Source organism: Canis lupus, chromosome 3 (genome assembly GCF_048164855.1).
Source record: "Canis lupus baileyi chromosome 3, mCanLup2.hap1, whole genome shotgun sequence".
NCBI lineage: Eukaryota > Metazoa > Chordata > Mammalia > Carnivora > Canidae > Canis > Canis lupus.
In genome coordinates this window covers 46540353-46553530 of record NC_132840.1, presented here as the reverse complement: position 1 = coordinate 46553530, position 13178 = coordinate 46540353, and the positions used below count along the sequence as shown (strand labels likewise).

The 13178-nt window shown below is 46.2% G+C and overlaps 1 protein-coding gene across 7 annotated transcripts in view; it reads right to left on the bottom strand.

Moving 5' to 3' along the window:
- USP22 (ubiquitin specific peptidase 22) overlaps positions 1–13178 on the bottom strand; it is a 92114-nt gene that overhangs the window by 55983 nt on the left and 22953 nt on the right. For all 7 annotated transcript variants that reach the window (XM_072820805.1, XM_072820803.1, XM_072820802.1 and 4 more), the window contains exons 3-8: positions 9081–9194; positions 7370–7471; positions 6570–6739; positions 5245–5392; positions 2351–2456; positions 1276–1434 (exon numbers count right to left, since the gene is read on the bottom strand). In XM_072820805.1, the coding sequence (XP_072676906.1) occupies positions 1276–1434; positions 2351–2456; positions 5245–5392; positions 6570–6739; positions 7370–7471; positions 9081–9194 (799 nt within the window). The remainder of the gene's footprint in view (positions 1–1275; positions 1435–2350; positions 2457–5244; positions 5393–6569; positions 6740–7369; positions 7472–9080; positions 9195–13178) is intronic.

Below are 13178 nucleotides of genomic sequence, written 5' to 3'. Positions count from 1 at the left end.
AAGTTCCTGATACTTTGTCATTTTTCTTTCCATGTGCAGTGCCCCTAAACTGAAATACACTTATCCCCATATCCTTGTCATCTCTGCCAAATTATGCTAACTTTCTGGCACCAAGTATGTCAACCAAACCTGCTTCAACACGAAGAAAACATCCCACAATGTCAGACATGAAGAGGGTCCTACCTTCAAATTCACATAACCCTGAGTAAAGAATGGACAACAGAGCTCAACTCACATATCTTCTCCATTATCTATCTGTGCTACCCCTCCACCAAAACTAGGTGGGAGACGGGATCCATCTTCCTTCATGAAGTTTACCACAAAAGCCAGGTATCTGCTTTTCCCACCCACTAGCAATTTGGCCACACGACCTACGCTCGACCAGCTGAATACTCCTAATTTGGAATCTATCTGGAAAAATCGTTCTAAAGAAGCAACGGTAGGAACAATGTGTCCTGCTGGGAGCAGCACCTCAACTGCACCTGAGAGCGTCCAGGCCAGTAGCAGGCTGTATGTTTCTGGATCCTGGTCCCCAAGCCATCTCAGGGTGACCACCTGTTCACTAAGCTGCGTCCTCTCTAGCCTTCCTGTGGATGTTGTGAGCTAACCAGTATCTCTGCCTGCTTCAGTCCACCAGAGTCCATTTCTGCCACTTGCAGTTGCCAGCACTCTGACCTGGTATACACAGGTAGTCACACGTGTGTCGGGCAGAAGACCATCACCACGCAAGGTGCTGCGGGGGGACACGAACGTTGTAGGAGACAGTCTCCTCCCCTGAAAAGGCTGCATTTCAATCCTGACTGAGGAAGTATAGCACAGACAGTAAGAGCTGAGACAGCAACACAGTGAGGGAGCCAAGGGCTCCAACCACAGCCACATGCAGGCTATCATATCTTGTCTCATTTTCTATATCGGACATTTGAAAGAAAATCCTACTGGGCCCCGGGTGGCCCTGAATTTCTTAGGACTTTCCTCTGACCAATACTACCCTGAGGAGCCTCAAGGCAAGGAGAAGACAGGTGCCTGCATAGAAAGACCAGTCTTGGGACACCTGGGTGGCTCAACGGTTGAGCATCTGCATTCAGCTCAGGGCGTGATCCCAGTGAGTCCCAGGATCAAGTCCTGCATCAGACTTCTTGCAGGAAGCCTGTTTCTCCCTCTGCCTATGTCTTTGCATCATTCTGTGTCTTATGAATAAATAAATAAATCTTTAAAAAAAGGAAAAGAAAAAGAAAGACCAGTCTTTGTCTACAAAAGCGCCATTGGCAATCTTACCTCCTCAAGCAGTCCGTAAGCGTAGTGGTTCCTGCTACATGGCTTTCCCCATTCACCACGCTGCCTTCACTCCCTGGGCTCAGGGGCCAAAACGGGGTGGAAGAGCCAGGCAGATCTAAACTGATGTCCCAGAAGGGGTCTATGGTGGTAGAGACTCCACTAGAAGCAAGAGGAGATAAACATACCAGTGAGAATGGACAGCCACATGGCTTCAGAGGTAGCACCTGGCCAACAGCATCCACATGTTCTCACAGCTCTGCCCTTCCATCCAAATGACATGGAAGGTCAGAAAACGCAGGAGAGCTCCCACTCCATGCATCCTGGGCTTCCAAGGGGGCCCTATGGAGGAATAGCAGGTAAGCCACTTCAGGCAAAGGCTACTTTTACAGCAACAGTTTCCTAAAGAACCCAGAAGATCATCACACTCATTTTGAGGTTTTTCAAAAAACTGTAAGAATCAGGGACACTACCTTGGAGATCATAGAAAAGGAAACTGAAACGAAAAGCAACACTCTTTGGAACCCAGGTGCCAAGTGTTTGCTGTCTGTGTGCCAGTCCCTCTGGAAGGCAGGGCTCTCTTATTTAGCTCCTGGTGTTAGGGACTCCAAGGGAAGCAGAGATTCAGTGGGAGGCTTCGAAGCACACCTCACTGGGTGGCAGAGGAATAAAGATGGCCCCGGGGACCGTGCTCCAGATGACCTGCACCACTCAGGGTGACCTACTCATCTGTGGATCTGTCCTGGAGCTACTTTATCTCAACATATCTGATGGCTTGGCTGTTTAAGCTCAACTTGTCCGGCTTCACATCTGGTTGCTGCTGCAGATGCTCCTCTATAAAAGCCAAACAATCTATTTATCCACACATCACCAAAAAGATACAGCTGTGGGGGAACCCACTAAACTTCTGGCTCTAAGTAAAACTTAGAGAACACAGCAGTTTTGTTAGCTGAAAATGTACCATGATGTCCAATAAGCAACACCCAGAATAAAGTAAGCCTCACAGACAGGACCTGGGGTACCGCATCCCGATCTGGTCAGAAGAATGCACAGTGCTGTGCAGGAACCTCGCACTTACTGGCAGACTTGGCAGGTGACGTCCGACTGCAGCCCGCCCGTGAAGATTTGATCTATGATGCAGTTGCAGTGATTGGGGTTGTTGGCCTTCTTCCCATTATCGTCACCTGGGGATAGATCGCAGCTGTGTGATTTGCACCTGTGCCCCCGAGTCCGCAAGTTTCCGAGAGCTACAGGCCCAAGGCATGAGGCCATTCACCTGCAGAGGTGATGAAGCCACAAGGATCGATACTTTCAAAAGCGCACAGAGAACCCTAGTTCAAACAGGGAGACTTGGTGGGCAAAGAGGAAACAACCCTGCTAGTTTATTTTCAATTTTCTTCTTTTACTCCATTCCCTAAGACCTGCTTGGCTTCTCTCTAGGTACCAAGATATAGCTAATGCCCAGTCACTGGGGAGAGTTACAGATTCCCCTGTTCACGCAGAGAACGACTAAACTGTCATGCAGTGGCGTGGTGCCACATGCTGCCAGCAAAGCCCCTGCTCTCCCCTCCTCTCCTCCTACTCTACACGTACACGGTGCCCTGGCTTCAGAAAGTGTCCCTGCAGGACTCACCTCAGTCTGCTTTGCTCATCAGCTCCTGCACTCTGGAACTTCAGGAACAGTTCTGCTTTCCCATCAGCAGCACATAGAGAAGTACCATTCCTATCCTCTCTAGTTCAATACAGGTTTTATTTCTATATTTGGGTGCAGATATATGGATACTAACTAAGCTTACATGGTGGAATGTAACACATGTTGATATATACCATAAATACATACTACAGAACTTTCAAATAGACAAAAGGACTGGACTGTGTCTATCTGCATATGTATCACTTATCTAAAAAGTGAAATTATTACATAGAAATAAAGGATGTCCACCCAGCCTTTTGACAGCAAACTGCCTGGAGCAATTATGGAGAAAATGCTACCCAGAAAGATTTCAAATTCATGAGACAAAATGTTAGGAAGTAAAAAAATACATATAGGAAGACACAAAGGAAAAAAGGCCTCAAGATAGCTGAGGCTCCCAACCACCACACAACCAAGTGCATGGAGGGCCTGGCTGTGGCAGTGAACTAGGAGGGTTGAGGGAGGATTCTGAACACTCTGCTTCCAGCGAGAGAAGCCTTACGCTTCTCGTGATTTGTGAGATGGAAATACCTCAGACAAGTGCATCACAGTCACTGCATTGTGCTTCTGTCCCCTGAATGTTTTCACAATAAAGCCTTTCAAGCAGCTGATTTTTCAGGTTAGACTAACGCTGATAACAGAAGTCACCTGACTATCCTCAAGTGCTGGAATAATTTCACAGCCTTACACACCAGCTCTTTTGTTTGTATGCTGTACTCCATACTAGGAAGCTAAACCTTACCTAAGCTATTAAGCACCGTTTATTTGGTTCCTCAGGTGAACACTGAAAGGATGTGTATGTTTTTCAGGAGAAAAAAATTCAAGTACACAAAAAAGCCAGAAGCCTGACAGCTGATGAGAACAAGCCATCTTATTTGGAGTTTGGCTTGCCTCTCAGCTGTAATGTCAGACAACACATGTTGAGAGCAGCCCCGTGACTAGGGAGAGGCTGAGGAGCAGCAGTAGGAGGCAATTCAGTAAGACCTGGAAGACAGGCAGCTGTACCATCCTGGAGGCCACAGGTACCCAGGTAACTTGGTTACCCCGCACACCTCCACTACACTTGTGTGTGCTCCCCTGAACCGGCAGCCTCAGCATCACCAGGGACCCATCAGGAATGAACACCTGGGGCAGCCCCGGTGGTGCAGCGGTTTAGCGCCGCCTGCAGCCCAGGGCGTGATCCTGGAGACCCTGGATCGAGTCCCACGTCAGGCTCTCTGCATGGAGCCTGTTTCTCCCACTGCTTATGTCTCCAGCTCTCTGTGTCTCTCATGAGTAAATAAATAAAATCTTTAAAAAAAAAAAAAAAGGAATGAACACCTGCCTTTGCTCCACACCCACTGAACAGGAACACCAGCAAGCCCTCCAGGGGACGCTGACCCACAGTTAAATTTGAGAACCACCCCCCCCCCCTTCATAGGACACCTGTGTCAGCACACTTTGGTGTAGGGCCTTCTGACTGGGAGCCCGCCATGGGGAGGGGAAGAGGAGGAACCATGGTGGCTTGTGATTCAGTCCTAAACTCCTGCTCCGAATGGAAGAGCTGCTGCCCACTGTCCCTTTCCCCAGACTATCCAAACCCACACATATCTGAGGCCCCTGAGGAGGCTGTCACCCTCTGGGGGCCAGGCTGTGGGACAGAAACCAAGATCCAGTGAGATCCAAAGAGAGACTTTAAAAGCCCCTGGCTGGATCCCAGAAGGAACATGACTGAGGGTTGGAGTGGCCCTGGCAAGTGTGCTGGTCCAGTTCTCAGCTCTCTCTCTAGCTACCTTAAAACAACAATCAAAAACAAAAACAAAACAAAAACAAAACAAAAAAAACAATCAGTCCTTCTGGAGACCCCACAAGGGGAGGGGCCAGTTTTGATGGTTCTGCTGTGTCTGGAGCAATTTGTAAGTTTCCAGCACACCACAGGCTATGACAACCCCAAGGAGCCACACATGAGCTCCCTCACAGTCAGGCCCAGAGGACCCCAGCAGCAGAGGACTCCAGGCAAAGGCCCGTCAAGGACAAAGAGTCCTGCTCACTGTTACAGCTCTTCCAGGACCAACCACCATGCTGGTCCACTCCCAGAAAGGTCGGAGGGAACACCCCAAACCACTTCCTCCTCTCTTCAAAACTATCAAGAACCTCTTCAGGGTATGAAGGATGTTTCTCTTCTTGTGGGGGGAAAGTCACAATGAAAAGACAAGTTCCCCAGAAGAGGTGCCTGCTGCGGCAGTGCCCCCACCCCTGCCCCAGGCACAAGGACAAGGAAGAGGACGGCCCAGGCGCACCTTTGCAGTGTCGGTGCAGGACGTCCAGGGCTGCGATGAGGAACTCGTGCGCATCCTGCTGCTCGTACCCCGCCAGGTGCCGCGCGTGAGTCCACACCAGGTGCAGCAACTTGTACGGGATATGGGGGGAGCGGTGCCCCGAGTAAAACTGCTCAGACGTGGAGAGGAAGGAAAAGGGGGAAGATGTCAAGAAAGAGTACACATCACACGTGACAACAAACATGTAACAGCAGCCAAGAATTTCCTGCAGCTGCTCTAATGGAAAAGGATTCCATTTTATATCCTTGTTTCCATTTTGTTGTTGTTTGCAAAATATATTTTTATGTGGACTCACTGGTCTTTCTGAATCTATCATTTTGTCCCTTTCCATTGTTGGTTTTCTACCAATAGGTCCAAACGATGAATCAGGAGTGCCCAATGCGTAAACAAGGCAGGTGGCTGCTGAGTGAGTGCAAGATACTTCAGGCCAGATCTGCTGGCTCCTCTGCTGGACCCCTAAAGTACACCTGGGCACTCTCAGCAACTAACAGGGCACATACCAGCCCCATTCTGTTGCCGAAGCAGCCAAGGGACTTCAGGTCAGAGACCCTTTCCAGTGCTTGGGTGCAGAAGAGAATCCAAACCCAGGACACCGGAGCTCAACCTGCACCCTATCCTGCCACATGGGGACAGGTACGGCCTGAGAGCAGCCTAGGATCTAAACAGAACAGACCCTCATGCTCAGGGTAGAGAGCCACAAAGCCAGAGATGGCCACAAAGCCAGAGGTGTTCTGCTGAAGCACACTCAGGCCTGGCAAGAGAAGGGCCACTCACCATGAGAACAAAGGATGGCAGACCATGAGGGAAGGGTAAAAGGACCATAGCATTTACGGACAAATGTCTTCCCCTGGCAGGGCCCCTTCGAAAAGGCTCTTTCTTATCCTCCAAGTTAGCACCATGCTTCTAAGTGATGCCAACAGACCCTAACGATTCCCTTTGGAAAAAATGTTCCCGGGATGCCTGTGTAGCCCAGTGGTTGAGCATCTGCCTTTGGCTCAGGTCGTGATCCCAGGGTCCTGGGATCGAGTCCCCTTATCAGGCTCCCCATGGGGAGCCTGCTTCTCGCTCTGCCTATGTCTCTGCCTCTCTCTCTGTGTCTCTCACGAATAAATAAGATCTTAGAAAAAAAAGTTCCATAATAAACGCACGTATTAAGTATTCACTGTATATAAGATGTCAGAAACCTGCCTTCATTAGGTCAATCTTTTTTCTTTTTTTTTTTTTTTTTAAAGGAAAAACACAAGTGGTTACAGAAGCCATACACTGCCAAGGTCAAGAGCGCTCACCTCCTGAAAAAGTGACGACATCTCACAGACCAGACATGAGCTGGGGCTCTGCATCTCACACCGGTGCCTGTCGGAGAGGAAGAAATCTCGCAGAAGTGGCGTGTGGGTGAGAGCCTGGACGATGCAGTTCATGAAGCACGTGTTTCCAAGGTTGATCAGTCCCCGCAGACCTGGCCGGGAGGCAGACAGGAGAGTGGGGCTGACAGGCTCTGCACCACAAGGACCACTGAGGCCCGATGGCACTGCTGTGCCTCTACATTTATTCACTCATTCAAGAGGTAAGAGGAAATGTCTTTTTCTAATTTTTAGGCCTTTTCTAGTAACTGTCCTGAGGAATGTTTACCATCATCCTTCCGCTCACCTCAGCCACTAAGTTTTGATAGAATGACCCACAGATAGAGCAACAGGTCAGAAAGGAGCTGCTCTAACAAAACCTATTAAAAAGCTTCTAAAACATATTCTTGAAGTGTTAGAAAACCCAGAGAACCCTCTCACACACACATTTCTCTCCCTAAAAGTCATGTACACAGCGTCAACCTGACCATAATGAGTCTTTTTACAGGATAGACTGTCAGGGCTGTTTCCATCACTATGGGGCCCCCCTCAACCTCACTGCAGCACCACCTCCCAAGAACAGGTGTTCCAGAAGTAGTGGGGGGAAAAGGGGGTGAAGACAACTGATGTACAAGGGGTTAGAGAGAACTGCACTATGCAATCCTCCTGTTCACATCTACGTTGGAATAGCCAGCCGTGCTGGCAGTGACAACAGACCACCACGCCCAGCACTGCCACCCACCTACCTATGGTGCAGTTGGAGGTGATCTTTCGCCTTTTCGGGTTGTGTTTCAGCAGTTCAAGCTCTCGTTTGGTTGGCTCCCAAGTTGAAAACTTCTCCCCAACACCTAAACACATGGAAGACAGTCCAGGTGCCATGAGCTCAATACTCATCAGGCGTGTTTGTAAGTAAAAGTGATGGTGACAGACCACTTATCAACTTGTATTTCAAAGATGGGCATCCACAACATGAGGTCTTTCTAGAACCATATTATATTACAACAGACTAAAAAAGAACAATTAAAAGGAGTTTTAGAAAAATGTGTGGTGAATGAGTTTTCCCCTGAGAAAGAAGGAAATGCCTCCCATCGACGCTACTGTAATGCTAATGCCAAGATGGTTTTTGTTTTTTCTTTTGCAAAGCCTATAATCCTTGAGTAGACAGAGGAGAAGCGGGGCACCCCGAGGTGATGTACCCTCCCAGAAAGAGTGAAAGCAACAAGGAGAAAACACTGGCTGAAACACCGTCTGAAAATGCATCATGTTGGACAGCTGTCCCCACAAGAGACTTATAACACAGATAATGGTGCAGATGCTAATTAAGTGTCCCAATACCTACTTGTTTCCCACGACTTGTTTCCCATATTTCTGCAAAATTCAATGAACTTTAAAAGACATAATATCTCATTGACACATGGGAACTATAGAATGATTTAGAAAAGCTCTGATTTATTCTGGGCCATGCATTTCTTAGTTCTTGTAGGGTAAATGTTCTTCCCAAAGAAATAATATATTCAGACTCAGTTGCAATGTTACTAAATTATTGAGGGAGAAAAGAATAGGAAGTTGTTCTCCAGAAAAGATTTGTTACATACAAACAAATCTGATCACAGAGAGCACCTGTTTGTATTGTTTCATTCTCGGAAAATGGTGTTTTTTCAAAAGCAGAGCAATTAAGCCCAAAAAGTGTAAAAGAGATACTGGGTTCTCTTTGTAAACAGTGACGGTTCTGCTAATTGACAGATGCTCACCAGTCAAGCGGGGTAAACTACACCTCTTACTGTTGTAACCCATGAGCATCTATCTGCTGGAAATGAAAACTAAAAAAAAATCAAGGAAACAAGAAACAAAGAAATGAATAGGGAAAACATACGTATGAAGTTTGTGTGTACCCTGACTACATATCCAAGGAAGAAAGTGTGAGGTCAAGGAAGTGACAGCAACTGAGAACCGCATGCTGGTACCACAGCTACTAGGAGAAAACAGAAAACGTATGTATTGGTCTCCACCCCTGGTTCCTGGCACAGGGTTCTTAAAACCCTTATACTCTCTAAGTGATAAGAGAGCAGAAGCATCTTTTATTCTAATGAGGTGACTCTTGGTGGGTTCCTGGAGAGGGGCTGGTCGCCAGAAAGACCACCAGCCATGAGAAGCTTGGATTTCCAGCTGCCTCCCCGGGGCCCCTGCAGAAGGAGCCTGCACACCTGTCTGGCGAGTCACTTCACCTGCTTTTCCTGGATCCTCAGCTGGTGCCTACAGGAGGAAGTAAGCAGCTGTGGGGGTTCTTCCCACTAAATCAGGACCCACCCTGCAAAAACCCAGCTGCTGTCCTATCTCCCTATACTGACTTTTTCCCTAGATACTGATCTTTCTCTTGATCAGCTCTGCCCTGGACAGACATGAGAGAATGCAGGATTAAGAGACAAATCAGGCACATAAATCTAGGCAAAACCAAACCTTGCATTTTCCAAGCTTTCCGCTGTTCCTCTTTGGCAATGATTTCTATATCTTTGTCATATATGTAGTCCTGACACAAAAAGCAGTAGATGCCTCCATACATAAGTTCTATGGCTGAAAAGAGAAAGGAGGAGAGAGAGCAAATTTAATTAAAAATGTAAAGGCAACATTTAAGGTTACAAATGAAACATCTAAGTGTTTTACACATCTTACTGTTTCCACTGTTTCCCTACTCTCAAATCACAGAACCCCTTTTTATGAAAGGATTCATCCCTCCCACTTCAGACCTTTATCCTAAGCAGGTACAGTACATGTAGTTTCCTTGGAAGCTCAGGACTTACAAGTCTGAGGAATCTGAGTGAGAATGAGAGCCATCGCGCGTCCACATTTTACAAAAGACTTAATCCTCAAGTATGAGGACTCTATTTTCTTTTTTTTTTTTTTTAATTTTTTTTTTTAATTTATTTATGACAGTCACAGAGAGAGAGAGAGGCAGAGACACAGGCAGAGGGAGAAGCAGGCTCCATGCACCGGGAGCCCGATGTGGGATTCGATCCCGGGTCTCCAGGATCGCGCCCTGGGCCAAAGGCAGGCGCCAAACCGCTGCGCCACCCAGGGATCCCAGGACTCTATTTTCTGAAAGAGTGGTATTTAAAACAAGGGAAGGGATGCGTGGGAGGCTCAGCCAGTTAAGCGTCTGCCTTCAGCTCAGCCCCGCCCCCTCAACACGTGCTCCTGTTCTCTCAAATAAATAAATAAAATTCAAAAAAACAAAAAGGGAAAACTTTCATCGTGTATGATCAGTTCATAAGGACTCTTAGCCACCTGACATACATAACCGTGTTCTATTATATCTAGAACTCCTGATACGATTACGAAAAGGAATGCAGATGCTGTTTGCTTTAAGGACAGTGGTAAAATGTTCCCTAACCAGATAATCTTGACTTCTTGACCCACAGAGTTGGCTCCTGCCCACCTGTGAGTGGGTTTTGTGCACTTTCTTGTCTGCATCATCTATAAAACCTGCTCTTAGTTACTTCATTATAAAGTAAGATAAAGTCCTTTAATGTAAGCACCTGGAAGAAAGGCATCTCAATTGAACAATTAAAAAGAATTTTTTCTGGCTTAGATTCACCAAGCCACAGAAGCAACGCAGCATGAAGAGCACAGATGTAGAAAACTGGTCTGCCTCCTAGTTCTGCCACTTACTAGTCACGCACCACTTCTTTGAGTCTCAGCTTCCCCTTTGGCATAATGGTAACAGTAACAGCACTGACACCTCACAGGTTTGTGTGATAATTTTACAACTTTACAGTACACCTCGTACATGGGAATGTCTTCATAAATCACAACTTTTTATTCCATGTCTTCTGTCACCATGACGCAGATCAGTAATATTGTGGTGGATCTTTAAAGTCCTCTAGAACAGATGTATTAAAGCTCAATTTAAGAATCCCATGCCCGAAACAAACAATCCAATCATGAAATGGGCAAAAGACATGAACAGAAATCTCACAGAGGAAGACATAGACATGGCGAACAAGCACATGAGAAAATGCTCCGCATCACTGGCCATCAGGGAGATACAAATCAAAACCACAATGAGATACCACCTCACACCAGTGAGAAAGGGGAAATTAACAAGACAGGAAACAACAAATGTTGGAGAGGATGTGGAGAAAGGGGAACCCTCTTGCACTGTTGGTGGGAATGGGAACTGGTGCAGCCACTCTGGAAAACTGTGTGCACGTTCCTCAAAGAGTTAAAAATAGATCTGCCCTATGACCCAGCAACTGCATTGCTGAGGATTTCCCCAAAGATACAGATGCAGTGAAACGCCGGACACCTGCACCCCGATGTTTCTAGCAGCAATGTCCACAATAGCCAAACTGTGGAAGGAGCCTCGGTGTCCATGGAAAGATGAGTGGATAAAGAAGATGTGGTTTATGTATACAATGGAATATTCCTCAGCCATTAGAAACAACAAATACCCACCATTTGCTTCAACGTGGATGGAACTGGTGGGTATTATGCTGAGTGAAATAAGTCAATCAGAAAAGGGCAAACATTCTATGGTCTCATTCATTTAGGGAATATAAAAAATAGTAAAGGGAATAAGGGGGAAAGGAGAGAAAATGAGTGGGAAATATCAGAGAAGGTCATGAGAGACTCCTAATTCTGGGAAACGAAGAAGGGGTGGTGGAAAGGGAGGTGGGCAGGGGGTAGGGGTGACTGGGTGATGGGCACTGAGAGGGGCACTTGATGGGATGAGCACTAGGTGTTATGCTATATGTTGGCAAACTGAACTCAAAAAAAAAAAAAATCCCATGCCTATCCCACCCTTGCCCCTAACCCAAAACTGACAAAATTCCTACAAATTCTTTGAAAGTCTCCAACAAAGCTGTTGCATGGAGCTTGGCAGCCCTTTAGCACTGCGTATTCCTTAAATGGGATAGTTCCTGGCACAGGGATACCAAAGCCAGAGGCAGACTACAGCGAGGATGACAGAAATTTTCAGGAAAGCAAAGGCAGTCAATAAAAAATATGCCAAGCAAGCCCCTCATTGAGCTCTGTGCTCAGCAGGGATTCTGCTTGAGATTCTCTCCCTCTGCCCCTCCCCCCCCTAAGTAAATAAGTAAATCTTAAAAAAAATATATGCCAAGCATACAGTCAACAACAGCACAATTACCAGCCCGGGGAAGGCATATAAATATTTCAATGTGTGTTCAAGTCTTCCTAGACAAGGTCTTCTTCAAGGCACCTTTCCAAACTCAACACCTAACTATGTAAAATTAGTGAAGTCTACTGGAGTGCCAAGATCATCCAATGGAAGAAGTACCACCTGCTCAAGAAACAGTGGTGGGATGACCAGAAGTTCAACAAACAAAAGATGAAGCTCACCCCTACATCATATACAAAAATGAAGAAGGGATCAGCAACCTCAATAAAGCACTAAGGGTACAAAACCATTAGAAGAAAACCTAGGGGTTAAGTCTTCATGACCTCGGATTTGGCAGTGGACTCACAATTTGACACCAAAAACATTAACAACTGAAACATGAACAACTAAAGAAAAAAACTGATAAATTGGGCTTGATCAAAACTAGACTTTGTGCCTTCAAGGACATTATTAAGAAAGACAACCCACAAAATGGGAGAAAATATCTGCAAAGCATATATCTATATCTAGTCAGGGTTCACTACCCAGGAGACAGAAATCTCCAAGAGATGTGTGTTTGTGTGTGTGTATATATATCATAAAGCACAACAAAAAGACAACCCAACCCAATTAAAAACATGAACAAGTGACTTGCATAGACATTTCTCCAAAGAAGATATACCAAGGACCAAGAAGCACATGAAAAAAACATTTAACATCACTGGTCATTGAGAAAATGCATATCAAAGCCACACTAAGATACCACTTCACACTCATCATAATGGCCAGAGTTACTAAAAAAGAAAGTAAGTGTTGGCCAGGATGTGGAGAAACTGCTGGCAGGAACAAAGGATAGTGCCGCCACCGTAGACAACTCTGGTGGCCCCACAAAAACTCGACACACACTTACCATATGAGCACCCTGCTATTTCACTCTGAGGTATATATCTAAATGAGATGGAAACTTATGTCCACACAGAAACTCACACGACTGTTTATGCAGCATTACTCAGAAGAGCCAAAAGGTGGGAACAACCAAAATGTCCATTAATGGATGAAAAGATGAATAAAATATGGAAGATGTACACAATGCGATATTACCTCAACATACACAGCAATGAATTATTGATACATGCTATAGCATGGATGAACCCCGAAAACATGCTGAGAGAAAGAAGCTAGACACAAAGGGTCATCCTCTGTATAATTCCTTTTACAAAATATTCAGAACAGGCAAGTTCAGGGAGACAAAGAGCAGATCAGCAATTGCCGGGGGTTGGAGGGATTGGAGGTCGGGGGGTGGGGGGTGGGGACACACCTGGAAGTGGGCTATTCTTCTGAGATGATGAAAAAGTTCTGAAGTGGAAAGATGCTGATTGCACAATGTGGTGAGAGAGTGAATGCCACTGAAGTGTACGCTTTAAACTTTGTATGTTATG